Source organism: Nomascus leucogenys, chromosome 15 (assembly GCF_006542625.1).
Source record: "Nomascus leucogenys isolate Asia chromosome 15, Asia_NLE_v1, whole genome shotgun sequence".
Taxonomy (NCBI): Eukaryota; Metazoa; Chordata; class Mammalia; order Primates; family Hylobatidae; genus Nomascus; species Nomascus leucogenys.
This window is the reverse complement of record NC_044395.1, coordinates 71,333,929-71,349,691: the sequence shown is the minus strand read 5'-3', so window position 1 is coordinate 71,349,691 and position 15,763 is coordinate 71,333,929. Positions and strand designations below refer to the sequence as shown.

Here is a 15,763-nt window from a genome sequence, read left to right as displayed (position 1 = left end):
TGGATACAGCGTGACCCCGCCCCTCTCTCCCTGCTTCTAATTTGCTTCTTTAAATCTGCCACAGGATAAGAAACAATATAGCCAGATTATAGAACTCTGTGTAAAGTAAGAATAAATAGGAGATGGGATGGGAGGTACCACAGACGAAGAGGGAGCTGGAGAGAGGGTGTTCTCCATGAAAATGTTAACTTTTGAACATTTACATATAAAGGCACCTCTAGTGAGAAGAGAAACTAAAAGACAAAATTGGGTATGCACGGACCCCAGAAGAGGATCCTGGGGCGTCTGACAGTCCAGGGACCAGGCTTTTTTTCAGGAAAGAAGCCAACGGACAGAGTGGGAGCTTTGACCAGTTTCCCTCCATTTCATTTAGAAGCAACAATTACATTCTAGGGAGCAGCACCTAGTGTCATACCAGGGTCTACAGACCAGGGAACCGAAGACTCCACCCCTACCTGAAGAGGGGATAGACTTATGGTTGAAGTGTGGGGTCTAGATTCAAAAGATGTGGGCTCTAGTTCTTGCTCTGTCATTTACTCACTATGTGTCTTTGTGAAAGTAAATTCAGCTTCTCTGAGCCTTCGTTTCCTAATCTTCAAAATCAGAATACTAAGAATATCCACTTGATAAGCTTGATGTGAGAATTAAAGAATGAATCCAACCTACGCAGGCCAGTACTTAGTCCACTTGCTCCCTCTCTCAGCAGCAGGAAGTCAGAGAAATCACTTACATTTATCGGGATGCACTGTAACCAGACACTGTCCTAAACCTTTTACCTGTGGATTCCCTCATTCCTCACAACACCCCCATGAAGGTAGCTATTAGCATCTCCACTTTATAGATGAGGATGAGGATGAGGCCCAGAGAGGTTTCCTGATTTGCCCAAGGTCACAGAGCATGCCAGTGTGTGGCAGAACACAGAGGTACAAGAAGTTGCAGCCACCCTGATGTAGTGTCCTTGGTGGCAATGAGGAGGCAGGATGTCTTCCTCTGCCAGACATCCACTGCCCACCAACTAAGTTCCACAATGGATCCAGTCCTCAAGGAGCTTCTAGTCAAATGGGGCAGACAGATGCAAACTAAGACACCATAACCTAGGCAAGGACAGAACAAAGTTTTTGGAGAGAAGTTTGCAGGGAAATTTCTGGAAACCACAGAGCACCATTCGGACTTAGAGTAAGAAAGCTTCCATTTTGCCCTGAGTCTGGGCATTGAGAAGAGCACAGTCCCTTCAGCAGATGTCAGGCCCAGTGTCACTCTGCAATGGAAACTGGTCCCAGAAACTTATCGTTCCTGGTAATAAAAAATGCCAGGATTCCTTTTCCTCTCATTATTAAGGGTCTCAAATGCTCAATTCATAACACACAGAAGGCCCTGCAGACCATTCACTTGATGAATTCAGCCCTTCTGTTCCACCCATGGAGTGTGAATGAGGGTCTCTGCAGTCATACTCTTCTTGACCCTCCAGGGATGAGCACACTGCTGGGGCTGGGGCCGCCCACCTTATCCAACACAAGGCTGGAACCAGTGACTCCTGCCTTTATGGGCTCACCATCCTTTCAAGGAAGGAAAGCACTGGTCTTATGAGTGGTGAAGCTCTGTCCTTGCCTTTACACCAGTAGTCAACTTTTTACTTCTTTCCAAACGAGTTAAGAAAATGCTGAGCTTCTACACTACCAAGAAAGGAAAAGACTTGCCTTTAAAACTGAGGCAGTATCTAGTGTGATCACAGACTAGGTCTGAGAGGGCTCAAAGGTCTACCATGTCAACTACTGATGTTTGCAGAGTACCAGGCAGGCGGAAAATGTGATAAAGCCCGGGGTGAGATAAACTGTGAAAGGATGAGGGCTTCTTATTACACTTAGACTCCAATCCAAACTTCTTATCAGGGAGCACAAGGCCAGTCTGATCTGGGCCCAAGTCCTCCAGCCCTGGTCACAGCACTTCTTCCTTTAACAGACCTCTAACCACATGGGCCTTCTGGAAGAAACTGGGGGGCCTTTGCCCTAGCTGACTCTTCTACCTGGAAGGCCACATAGCTAGCTTCTTTATACCCTGAAGCATCCACTAAGATGTCATCTCCTTGGAGAGGCCTTCCATGACTTCCCAGTCTAAAAAAAGATTTTTTCTCTCCCTTTCCCAGCCTCTCTCTCCCCCAACCCCATCTCCTCCTTATTCATCTCTTTCATAGCACTTGCGCTGCTCCTGGGCCTGTTTGCCCTCAGATCCATTCCTCATCCTCTCCTGTGTTTCCCAAGTGTGCCAGCAGGATTCTGGCTAGGTTTGGCCCATGGCAGACATTGGGAGAACCTAGAAGGTGCAGGAAGGGTCAAGCGAGGTATTGCCTGCCTCCATCTCTGCCTTGGGAGGCATCTCTGCAGCTGCCACCTCTCCCCCTTGGCTCCAGTTTCCACTGGAAAGGCCATCACAGTTCCACCTTCCCCAGGGCGACCCCACCTTGGCTCCAGCAACATTACCGCTTTCCTTGTCACTCCTGTCCTGGGTTGTAGCTGCTCCTTACTGTGCCTAATCTCTGAGCCGCCTCTCTCTCCCCTGTTTGGTTTCTCAGCTCTCTACCATCTGTGTAACCAATTCCCTGCATTAAAATGCTAATACTTCATTGGTTTCTGATCTTCTAGTTGGACCCTGACTGATACAGCACTTATTATACTTGTAATTTTTAAGTTAATTTGTCCAGTTACTTAATTATTGTCTAGACCCAAAGACTCTATCTATCTTGTTCATTATAACATCCCCAGTCCCAGCACAGCACCCAGCAAATAGTAAGCTGTGTTCATTAGTAATGCAAAATGCTTGTCAAGTGATAAGAAGAAGTACAATTGCTGTCTCCTAAGAAATCCTCAAATTTCCAAAAAGAAAAGAGAAATGCCATTTGGAAATGGTGTATATTTTTGCACATCAGCAGCAAAGTGGGTTTTGATCTTTTCAGCGCAACAGAGGCACCGAGACATCCCTCAATAAATAAGAGGCAAGTGGTCTTGGTTAAGGAACCAACACAGCTCCAGGGACGTACCAGTCCCCATGAGGTGCCTCATATCAGGACACACACCCACGGCCTGCCTGGGTCTGCATGACTCTATGTACACGAAAACAATGCCTTGGGAACAAACCTTTTTGCAGTCTCCACAGACTTCTGCTCTGCCAACTCCTTCTGCAGCTCCCTCTCCTTGGCTTCCTTTTGCCCGATGGGGCAGTCCTCTGGGACAGTGAACAGGGACAGGGCATCTTTGCTGTCCTCTTCTCGAAGCACTTTAGCAAACACCTTCTCCGCCAGGAGCCGGACTTGCTCATCCACTTCAGAGATGTTCAGCTTGGGAAACTGCCGCGGCATCTCGGCTAGCAAAGAAAGAACAAGCATTAACTTAATGAATTGCGGGATGCCCTGAGTCACCAGCACCGGGGAGGAGAAGGCACTGAAGTGAGGGTCAGGCCCACCTGGTACTTGGGGTCAGCTGTCTACTTAGGAATTCCCCAGACCAAACCCAGCATGCCAATTTCAAAATCAGCTCAATAAGTAACTGGAGGTGAAGCATGTGGAGCCACTTACAAGTCAGGAGAAAGCAAGTGTTCAAAATTCAAAGAATGAACTGTTCAATTAGGTGGGCTTCCATTTTCCCAAACTCAGGGAATCTGCAGCACCTGGCAGCCCTGCCCTCCTGACTTTGTTCCCATGTTTGAGAAGGGAGAAGAGAGAGTTCAGCTCTCCCTTCTCCAGACTGTGAGGATACTGTTATAGCTGCAACAATAATCAAACCTCACTCCCCCACTTCACAGAGGGGAAGCCCAAAGGCTTTAACAGCTAAGGTCCCACAAGATTACAGCAGAGCCCTGGGAAATCCAAAGCTGCATTCTTCATTACATAAATCAAGGCCTTTTGCTGAAGAGAAAGAATCTGCTATTGCAGTTCCAAACCCTCTGGAACCCCCTAATGAGACACAGCAGATAAAATAAAGGTTTTAGAACAGGAAAACTCTTTACCCAGCTGAAAACTCACTCTCTATCCATCTCCTTGCATACTGATTCCTTACTAACAGTCACTGGCCTCAACCATCTGCTTGGTTGGTTGGGTTTCATTCTTGCTTGCTTGCTTTCATTTCCATATTTCTTTCCTTTTTTTGCAATTACTTATATAGCAGTTAATATGTATACTCTGGCCGGGCGCATTGGCTCACGCCTGTAATCCTAGCGTTTTGGGAGGCTGAGGTGGGCAGGTCACCTGAGGTCAGGAGATTGAGACCATCCTGGCCAACATGGCAAAACCCCGTCTCTACTAAAAATACAAAAAAAATTATCCAGGCGTGGTGGCAGGCACCTGTAATCCCAGCTGCTTGGGAGGCTGAGGCAAAAGAATCACTTGAACCTGGGAGGTGGAGGTTGCAATAAGCCAAGATTGAGCCACTTCACTCCACCCTGGGTAACAGAGTGGGACTCTGTCTCAAAAAGAAAAAACAAAAGTACACTCTGGGGCCAGGTATGGTGGCTCACGCCTGTAATACCAGCACTTTGGGAGGTCAAGGCAAGAGGACTGCTTGAGCCCAGAAGTTTGAGACCAGCCTGGACAACATGGCAAAACCTCATCTCTAAAAAAGATTTAAAGAATTAGCCAGGTATGGTGATGCATGCCTGTAATCCCAGTGCTAGGGAGGTTGAGGCAGCAGGATCTCTTGAGCCAGGGAGGTTGAGGCTGCAGTGAGTTATGATCGTACTACTGCACTCCAGCCTGAGAGACAGGGTGAGACCTCGTCTCAATTTTAAAAATTTTATATATATATATATATAAAATACTCTGCAAAGAACTTCATACTTATTAACTCAGTTAATCTTATTATTCCCACTTGACAGATGAGAAAATGAAGGCATAGAGAGCTAACATGCCCAGGGTCACACAAGTCAGCAGAGATTTGTGCTGTTCTCAGCCTTTCTCCCTCATCCCTTTCCTCTCTGATACTCAGCTCAGGGATCTGAACCCAGGCACCTGGTTCCCACCTCTGTGCCCTCACCCACCATGCTGTGCTGCTTCTCTTTGTCCATGTGCGTGTCCGGGCATGGGCTTCTCACAGTCCCCAGCATAACACTTGTGGAATGGATTAATACTACACCCTTTCCGACAAGCCACCCTCGCTGGGAGCAGCTCTGGAAGAGGAGTTTCCCATCTACCTATGACCACAGTTTCTTTAAGGTTGGTTTAAAGAGAGAAGCAGTTTTGTGGACCAGACAGACAAGAGTGGAGGTGAGACAGAGCCCTGCTGCCGTCCAGCAGGGAGAAGTGCAGCTACAGGGGAGGGGAACACACTAGGCCATCTTGGGACAGTCATTCTCCGGCCTCACAATGTTCCCATCTGTGAGATAAAGGGATTGAACTAAGTGGTCTCTAAGGCCCTCTCAGCTCTAAGTGGCATAATTCTAGGTACCAGAGAGATTTCTGGTGCCTGAGGAGGGCTTGCTGCTCTGAGTCTGAGTGGCATGTGGGACTAAGTCATGTCACAGACAGGAAGGAGGAAAGCAGGCTAGTAACAGGCAATCGAGCGAGGTCTCCCTTAACTCTGAGACCCAAGGACCTGCCACTCCCTGATGAGGGGAGTGGGAGGGAGCCAGTGGGAAGAGCCTCTCAGCACACAACTGTCTGGGGAGCAGACACCAAGACAGCGAGGCCTGGCCTCTGCAAAGAGGAAGAGGAACAGAGCTGACTGTGGAGATTTCCATGTCTTGATAGCAGACAGGGGGGAAGCTGGAGGCCATCAAAGGAGGTGACAGGGGAGAGAAAGTCTCCTGTCACCTCAACAGCACAAAGAACCAGACCCAGGAGTTTCCATCAGGCTGAAACGAAACTGGATCCTCACCTCCCCCCTTATTCCAAGGCCACCAGTCAAGGGCACTGTCCCAAAACCTCACGTTGCATCTCAGAAGGACATCCAACAGGCTCAGGCAAAAGGCCACAAATGCCATAAAGCACCACACCATTTGACTAAGCAACTCTACTTCTAGAAATTTCTTTAAAAAAAAGAATCCTAGGAATGAAAAGCACAAGGATATTTACCTGCATTCTTTACATAAATAGCTTTAAAATGCCTAAATTAGAGCATACTCACTTGAAAAAGATGTTAAGTAATCAGAATTATAATTATGAGGACGGTGCAATCACATAAAAAAACATAAAAATACAGTAAATGAAAAAATTAATACATAGAACCATACCCATGCTTTATTTACAGTGATAGGAAAATGCATCCCTTTATGGGCAAGACCTGCAAGAGATTCTCGCGCTCAAAATGACCACGTGGCAGGGCCGCCTGCGTGTGAGAGGATATTTTATTTTGATGATGAATGCTATTATAATGCCATTTTTAACAAATACAAAGAGAATAGAAAGAAAATGAGTAGACTTAAGACTCTATGAAAAGAGAGAAAAATAGGAAGACAAATCAAACTTCTTTTTCTGGCAGGTTTTGGCAATTAGGGCTCCCTCCTTAATTGCCAAAGGGAGGGAGGGAGCATCACCATACCTGGCTAATTTTTTTTTTTTTTTTAGAGATGAGGTTTTGCCATGTTGTCTAGGCGATTTGGGAGGCCGAGGAGGAAGGATCACTTGAGGCTAGGAGTTCGAGATCAGCCTAACCCACACTATTGAGAGGCCAGGCCAAAGGGAGTTTCACCATTCAGACCTATCTCTGCATTAGCGCCTACCCTGGACAGAAGCCATCCACCACCAGCAGCACCTTCCTACCTCCTTCATGCCCTCAGACACACACAAGCCTGACCCAGACATCCCCAACCAGGCTCCCTTGGCAATGGGTATTTGGGTGGGAGGGAAGTCCTTGATGTCTGAGGGCTCTTATGCCAGATCCTGCCGTGTTTGTTCATGAAGCATGCATTTATTGATTGATTGATTGATTGATTTAGAGACAGGGTCTCTGTTGCCCAGGCTGGAGTGCAGTGGCACAATCACAGCTTACTGCAGCCTCGACCTCACAGGCTCAGGTGATTCTCCCACCTCAGCCTCCCAAGTAGCTGGGACCACAGGCATACACCACTACGCCTGGCTAATTTTTGTATTTTTAGTAGAGATGGGGTTTCACCATGTTGGCCAGGCTGGTCTTGAACTCCTGGTCTCAAGTGATCCGCCCGCCTTGGCCTCCCAAAGGTCTAGGATTATAGGTGTGAGCCATCACACCGGCGCACAAAGCATTTTTAGCTTTCTCTAATCAACTAAGCATACTTTTCAGGACACAGCTTTCTATAAAATATCTTCCTTTCTCTTTAGCTTAAATCAACCTTTCCCAAACTGGATGCCATAAGAAATTGATACCTGTTGCTGGTAAAACAGGTCCTGTGGTCAGTTATTGGGAGATGCTGCATTCCACAGCCCCTCAGCTCACATTCACAAGGCTCATTAAAAATCAAGGATCATAGAGTAACATTACCGTACAGAACCCATAAAAATCTTCTGCAGAACTACTACCAGTGTCCTAAATAGTTGGTAGATAATTCATTCCAAGACCGGGCGCAGTGGCTCATGCCTATAATCTAAGCAATTTGGAAGGCTGAAGAGGATCGCTTGAGGCCAGGAGTTCGAGATCAGCCTGGTGCAACATGTCAGAACCTCGTCTCTACAAAAAATAGAAATAAAAATTGCCAGGTGTGGTGGTATGCACCTGTAGTCTCAGCTATCTGGAAGGCTGAGTTGGGAGAATTGCTCAAGCCCTGGAGGTGCAGGCTGCAGTGAGCCATGATGGCACCACCGTACTCCAGCCTGGGTGACAGAGCAAGACCGTCTCTCAAAAAAAAAAAAAAAAAAAGCAAGAAACAACAGCAGCAACAACAAAATAATTAATTCCATATCTTAGTATGGACCAAGTAACCCACTTGGGGTGCTGCAGACCTTAGCAGCTGCCCGCACATCTACTGCCTTCTGGATGTCCTTGGCAGACAGCTCCCACCTGCCAACCCATCCCTCCAGAGTGTGTCTCCTCTCAGACCCTCCAGACACCTGCCAGGCCAGGCATGACAAGGAAAGCCCACTCTGCAGATGCCAAGCAGAGCTTCAGCTCCAGCTGCATGTTCACGCCTGGCTTCCAACCCTTTGTCAGCTGAAGCCAGCAGGCTTGGGAGGCTTAGCTGTGAATTCACCAACATCAGTCAGCCAGTGATACAGCTTATCTCACTGTTACATGCAACACGCTCCAATGAACTTGAAGAAGCATCCCAAAGTTAGAAAGTCCTAAAACACTGCCAGTTTCAACAAACAGTAACTTTTCATGGTGCCACAGTCCCTCCAGAAAGGAAGCCCAGTGCCACTGAAATCCCCTCCTTATACGAAGGAAGCTGATTCCTACTCTTGCCAGACTCCCCTCCCAGAAGCCCCGACACAGACCTGAGCCTGGCTCCATGACTGGTCCTGAAGATGCCACTCAAGTGATGCACCCGGGCCAGGTGCTGCCTGCCGCCCAGGAGGCTCAGCTGAGTCAGTGCGTGCATGCAGCTGGCTGGATCCTGTCTGCTGGCTGGAGTGGAAGGTCTCTGTTTTGCATATATGTGAGCAGCAGTGAGCCAGAGCAGGAAAAGCCCGGGCTGGAAATTCTTTCGTGAATATGAAATACGAGTGGAAAATTTCCAAGAGCCCTGAAGTCCCCAGGTAATGCCAGTTATCCAAGGCAAAATGGCTGTGGCATCCTGAATGCAGTGTCCTGGCCCTCTTCACAGCCCTCACAAGAGGAAACTAAAGCGGCAGCTTCCTCATTACAACAGCCGTCCTGCCCAGCGGCAGGAGATAAGCCACAGCCTCCCTCTAACGCCCAGCCTCCTCCTGAAAGCTGAGTAGCAATGAGCGATATCATCACCTTTGCTGCTTCCATTCTGAACGTGCTTCAGGCCTGGCCAGACAACTGGGTCCATTTTATCAAGGGGATTTGTCTCAGGTACAGCCCACCCTGCCTCTTCTCAGAAAGCCCCCCTAAAGCAACCCTCCCGAGGGCACCCCATAACTGGCAGGGGGAGCTTCAATCCCAGTTGCTAATACAATCCCCTCCATCCCCTCCTCCTCTGAAAGGGAAAGACCATGAACTGCTTCCACCTTTCTCAGGAAAGGACAGAGACTCAGGGAGCGGGAACTGCCTCAGCACAGAGGCAGACAGTGGAGGGGGCAGGCTAGGATGAAAAGCTGACAGCCCCATCCCACTCCTTCCTTTCTTCCCAGAAAGAAGCCCACACCACAGGTGACTGCGAAGCCTGACAAGCTTTACCAGAACCCCCACCCCCATCCACACACACAGAAAAGGAGTACACCCCAACTGACCCACCGGAGCCCACCCCAAACCCTCCCCTGCTTACAGCCGCTCACGGCTCCCACGTGGGCCTCCAGCTCGGAGTGCTGGCTGGACTCTGCCACTCCTCCTGGGGAAGGTGGAGCCTGCCTCGAGTGACCCACAGGAGCAGTCCTCTAAAACTAAGCAGAGTTGATTAAAATGGCATCACAGGGTGCAAAGCTCTGATCTTCATCTGCCCTTTAGGAGAGTGGGAAGGCTCAGAACAGATACACAGCCTCCCAGTGACTGAGGCAAATAGTGTTGGTCTGGGAAATCACCATGAGCAAAATGGCTATTTCTGTGGTGCTGTTGAAATCCTGGGGAGAAGAGCCCAGGAAGGATGGGTCAGTTGTTTACCGGGAGGCTAGCTGTAACCCTGACTTGGGCCTGAGTCACCTCCGCATGTCCAATCGTGAGGTTGTGTCTTACTGAGCTCACATCATAATTCCTGTGTGCACAGAGCAGTATCACAGGGTTGACACATGATCCTCGGGCTGCTGCTGGGCTTTAATGCTACCCAGAGATTACGACCCACCTGTCCTCACAGCTGTTTCATAAACAGTGCAATCAGCAGGCTACAAGCAACCTAGAGGGAGGGTAATATTTATTCATTAAACAATTAAGTGAACTTACAGTATGAGAAAAAAATCCAAGCCCTTCAGTACTATTCTGCCAGAAGGAGGAGGGGCAGATGACTTTTTCTGCTAGTGTTTTGGGGAAGGGGGAGGTAGAGTGGGGACTGCAGTGGGAGGATTCCAGCCCAAGGATTTAAGTTCAACATGTTCAGGGAATTTTATTCTGCACCTTTAACCAGATCCCAGCTAGCCTTAGTCTAAACGAGCATTTTTCAAAGTGCAGTCTGCAGAACATGAAAGGTCAGAAGGCTTGGAAAACACTGCATCCCGTAGTCCCTTATGGGTATTCATGCACAATTTCTACTAGCAGATTCAACACCTGGGAAGTCCTGCAGTAAAGAAAGCTGTTTAACTTTGTTTAACCGGACACACTTATTTGACCATCCTAGAACTGCTGTCATAGGAAAAAAACACCTATTAATATCTTGTGGCATGGGCTTTGGGAAACACCCTCCACCTTGAGTCTTCATTTTCCAACTTAGAGAAAGCTGCCTTCCTGGAGCCCAGTTTACAGGTATGAGACCCATTGCATCAGGTTCAGACAGAAACCAGCAGCAGCTCCACTAAGATGACACAGGTTGTAACAATGGCCAAGGGTCCTACTGAAGCCAAAAGGAGGGAAGACTCTCCAGAACATGAGCAGTTTAGAAGAAAAATACAGTTCCGTCTCAGAAGAGCAAGCTCTTCTCAGGACCTCGCAATTCCACCTTGAGCCTAACTCGTTGCTGCTCCTTGCAGCCAAGATGTCTCTATGGACTGAAGAGCACTGATCCCAAGCTCAAAGCCTTATTTCCCTTTCGAACAAACATCAAGACAATTTATGATAACCAGACACAGGGCCCGCTTCTCCTGCCCGAGACTAGACTGCACCCCCTTTTATCACTTAAGCACCCCTTACAAACTCTAAAAGACAGGAGAGGATGGAATCAAATTATGTCTCATCAAGAAAGATATCGGCCAGGCACGGTGGCTCATGCCTGTAATCCCAGCACTTTGGGAGCCCGAGGCAGGTGGATCACGAGGTCAGGAGATTGAGACCATCCTAGCCAACATGGTGAAACCTCATCTCTACTAAAACACAAAAAATTAGCCGGACATGGTGGTGCACACCTGTAGTCCCACCTACTTGAGAGGCTGAGGCGGGGAATCACTTGAACCTGGGAGGCAGAGGTTGCAGTGAGCTGACATTGCACCACTGCACTGCACTCCAGCCTGGTGACAGAGCAAGACTCCATCTCAAGAAAAAAAAGAAAAAAAGAAAGATATCACTCTCCTCCCCAAAAGCCAGGCATGAGCTTGCATAGAGGGGTTCATTTTCCTTCTCATTTGTGAGGTGTGTGTGACTCACACAAGGAGTTGGACAAAGGGGATTCACTTGCTAAATACCAGCTCCATGACAAATCTCGCCTGTCTCATTCACAATTGTATCCCCATACCTGAAATATGGTTGACATTCAGCAAGTATTTGTTGAATGAATGAATGCATAAAACAATGAACGAGTGAATTAGCTAATTATAATAGATCAATCCACCTATGGCAATCTCAGGAATGAGTAGAGTGTATGGCTAAAAACGTAGACTCGGGCTGAGTGTGGTGGCTCACGCCTGTAATCCCAGCACTTTGGCAGGCCGAGGCGGCCAGACCACTTGAGGTCAGGAGTTTTGAGACCAGCCTGGCCAACATGGGGAAACCCCGTCTCTACTAAAAACACAAAAATTAGTCTGGCATGGTAGCGGTACCTGTAATCCCACCTACTTGGGAAGCTGAGGCGGGAGAATCACTTGAACCCGGGAGGTGGAGGTTGCAGTGAGCTGAGATTGTGCCACTGCACTCCAGCCTGGGTGACAGAGTGAGACTCCATCTCAAACAAATAAACAAACAAACAAACAAACAAAAAAACTCCAGCTAGACTCCCTGCATTTGAATCCTGTTCCACCACTTAGTTTTATGACCCTGGGCAAGTTAAGTAACTTTTCTGTGGCTCAGTTTTATTCCCTATAAAGTGTGGATAATAAAAAGCCAATCTCATAGGTTGCCATGACAACGAGCATACGTAAAGTGTTTAGACTGGTACCTGGCATAGAGTATGTGTTTTATAAGCATTATCTGCCAACATCATTGTCATCATCATTATGATATCAGATACGAGAGAGCATAACTAGGAAAATAAGCATGAAGTTTTATCTAGACACTGAATCCTTTTATTCAACCTTATTTATTGAGCACCACCATGTGCCTGGCACTCTCCCAAGTTTCTATTACCTCGGTGCAGGAAGAAGGAAAACATTTAAATGTGAAGCCAGATCAGGAGGAGGAACATCCTTCTCCCCTATGAATGGTACGTCTCAGTGACCGTACACAGCCAGGACTCCAGCCATGAGCTCATCCTCCCATGCCCCAGTCAGTTCCTTACAAATCAAAAGCCCAAAGCAATTGTCTGTTGTCCTAGATATGCAACCAGCATACAGAAGAACTAAGAGGTTATTATACTTGGTGGAAGAATCATGGAGGCCAGTGGGCAGCTTTAGGGGAGAAAGTGTATCTCCCTGTTAACCCGAAGGCTACATGTTATCTGCCCATGACATTTTCAAGACCTGAGACAGATTTTGAGGCCATTTGAAGAGTGATCCAGTCAGTGTAGAGGCAAAAAAAAAAAAACAACAACCTCATCTCTCAAAGAGCTTCTTGACCTAGCTGAGAGCTAGGAGAACCTTAGAAGACTGAGGCTGAGCTAAAGATGGGACTGAGAGGTCAAAGAGTCTCCCAGTCACCACCTATGCAAGTGTCATTATTCCTAGAGAGGGCAGCCCCATACCATCATCTTCAGAGCAAGCCAGGCCCCATGGAGCTGCAGCTAGGCCAGGCCAACTACCCCAGACCTGCTGTCAACACTCCTAGAGGTGCAAAGTGACAGAGGCTCTGTCTGCCTGGCTCAATGGCTCCATTAACACTCAGCCTTAGTGCTGCACAGCCAGGGGAAGAATTTCTCCTCTGCAGGTTCCAGCTGCAGGCAGCTTTTCCATGAAGATGGCCAAATGTTGGTCACTGCATCCAGAGGGAAAGCCAACAGGGGCTCAAGACCATGCTAAAATCCCTCCTTGTGCTGCCTGCTTTCACCCAGCTCCTTTGCTGATGTGTCGCCATCAAGCTTCCAGCCACATACAGTTTGGGGAAATGATACTCTAGTTAGCAAGCCTCTCCTACTCCAAGGCCTCTCAAAACTCTCCCCAGGGACCTCTGCCAGCCTACACCAGCTATTAGCAGCTCTGCTGGCAAAGCAGCTACCAGAAGATCAAGGGCAGAAAGCAGACTGCCAGAGCCCAAGGCTGTACACCTCCCTTGTCGGGAGAGAGCAAAAGAGGTAAGGATGAAGGCCTCAAACGACCTCATCACGCTGTCATCCAGTCCATCCCCCGCCTCCAGGTAGAAGTCCACCTCAGCTGTCCACATCCAGCCAGTCCTCAAGCACCTAGAAACTTGCCCAGGCGCTTAAAGGGTGGCAAGTCCCAGGTCCCTTAATTTCTCTAAACCTTGCTATTCCATTCTAGGCCGCCAGGGAATCGGGATGCTGCCGGCTCACCTGAGGTCGCTGGGGCTCGGGCCACCGCAGAGGCAGGGGCAGGGACAGGGACAGGGACAGGAACAGGGGACAGGGCAAGGGATCGGACCGGAGTCAGTGCCACCGCCCCTGCGAGCAGGGAAGGCGGAAGCCGCGGTTCAGACCCCAGGGCGCTGCTGATTCCCGCCTGGGCCGCAGGGTCCGCGGGGCTGGCCCAAGGTCAGCAGCGCAGCCTCGCGCGCACTCACCGGGTTCGGAGGACAGGGCCATGCCGCCGGCCGAAGGGGACGGCCGCAGGGCTGGAGCAAAGGGGACGCTCTGGGCAGGGCGAAGCGGGGCTGCCGGGCAGTGAGGCCAGCCGGGGCCGGGGCCCGGCCAGGCCGCGCCCCGCAGCAGGCGAGGGGGCCGGGCGTTCAGAGGGCGCAGCGCTGCGGATCCCCAGCCGGGAGGGCCCCGCGGGAGGAGGGAGGGCCGGCTCCGCAGGGAGGAAGCCGGCCAGCCGCGTGCAGCCCCCGTCGGTGCCCTACCTGGGCGCGGAGCGGAGCAGAGAGAGCCGAGGGGCTACCTGAAGCGCCCGGACCGCGCGGCCAACGGGAAACTTGAGAGCAGCAGGGGCGCGGCGGCCGCCAGGGCCCTTGGCCGGAAGCACCCGCCACCGCCTGGGCTCCGCGGGGCCCGCGCCGCAGCCCGGGGCAGATGCCAGCCGGGCTCCCCGGACCTCAACTGCGCTGGCCCCGCCGGGCTCCCACACCGCTCCCCGTGCCGCCCGGGCTTGCCCAAAGTCCTCCCCTCTCCGCACAACTTTTCCCCGGGCGAGACTCTGGGGGTCTCGGCCCCGCACAGGTGACTTACTCCCTGTAGTTGCAGCAACCCTTAAACATCGGTTTCTTCCAGGCGTCCTTCTGGTCACTTGCGTATACACACACACACACACACACACACACACACTCCCTTGCCAACCGTCCACTCTTCCAGGCGTCCTTCTGGTCACTTGGATCACCTACACACACACACACACACACACACACACACACACGCACACCCACATGCACACGCTCCCTCTCCAACCCTCCGGGCTCTGCCTTCACCCGCCCCTCAAAGTCCTGAATGACCTCCTAGTTGCCAAAGCCACTGGGTGCCGTGCAGCCTCCCTCGCTCACCTCTTCCTGGCATCTGAGCCTGCTGACCACGTCTTCCTTCCTGAAACGCTTGGAGTGCAGTTTCCAGAGTTGGCACCCGCGGCCCCCACCTCCGAATTTTTCACATACCTGGGTACCTTGCAGCTTCTCGGCCTCCGCGGCCTGGCTTTTCTCTGTGGTCCCACCGTGCCAGCCCCTCTCCCACTCCGAGGCCCACTCTGGGCATCTCAGCCACTCCCATGGTTTTAACAACCTCCGCCTGATGATGACTCTTGAACTTCATCTCCAGCCCAGAATGCCCCCGAGCTGTTGAAGATGGCGAATCTAACTGCCTAGGGAACATCTCCTCTAGAGCTTCCTAGGCCGGCGGAAGCGGTCCAGACCCAAACTCCTAATTGCTTCCCAGGAAAACGCCAGAACCTGCTTCTGTGTTTCCAGTCTCAGTGAATGATACCGGGGTCGGCACCACCGCGGGGCCACAGTTGGGAGCCATTCTTGACTTGGTCTCCCTTTCCTGCCTCAGCAAGTAAGTCACCAAGCTCAGAGAGGAAACTTCATTAGTGAGCACCCACTGTGTGTCCTCACTGTGTCAACCACTTTCACAGAGTTGTCTCATGTAAGCACCAAGTTTTATTCCTTCTACCCCATAGTCTGATTAGTCTGATACTCACAAATCATGTATTCATAAACATTTTGCACATGAGACTGCATTAATGAGTTACATATTATAAAGAACACTAAAAAATTAAAGGATGTGGTCAAGATGAAACAATAATTTTAAATTGCTTCATCTTTAGGAATGGTACAATATACCTTTTTCCTTTCACTTTAAGTTATTAGCAATAATCTGTTTAGTGATTCCACTAATAATCTGTTAGTGATTTAGTGATTAAATCATTAAGAATGATTTAAATAAATCTTAGTTTAATATTTTATGAGACCAGAAAGTGTACTTGTAAGTTCAGTTAATATCTGTACTTGGTCTTAATGGCTATTCTTAAAAAAAAAAAAAAAGATATCTCACAAAGATTAAATAGACCTGAATAGAAGAACTGTATCTATTAAATCATAGTTCTTACTGTTTAAATTTGATCTATCAATTTTGC

The 15,763-nt window shown here is 49.5% G+C and overlaps 1 protein-coding gene across 6 annotated transcripts in view; it reads right to left on the bottom strand.

The window, feature by feature from the left end:
- The window catches only part of AMPD3 (adenosine monophosphate deaminase 3), a 56,437-nt gene extending 42,004 nt beyond the window's left edge, over positions 1–14,433 (bottom strand). For 2 of the 6 annotated variants that reach the window (XR_004033655.1, XM_003254934.3), the window contains exons 1-2: positions 13,767–14,205; positions 3,132–3,357 (exon numbers count right to left, since the gene is read on the bottom strand). Coding sequence is in view for 4 of the 6 variants with exons in the window: in XM_003254934.3 (XP_003254982.1) it covers positions 3,132–3,357; positions 13,767–13,788 (248 nt within the window). In the remaining 2 variants the exon portion in view is untranslated. Of the gene's footprint in view, positions 1–3,131; positions 3,358–8,392; positions 8,743–13,766; positions 14,206–14,370 lie in introns of those variants that run through there. The other 4 variants (XM_030829434.1, XM_030829433.1, XM_003254933.2 and 1 more) reach the window with 4 other exon arrangements.
- Between the last annotated feature and the right edge of the window lie 1,330 nt (positions 14,434–15,763).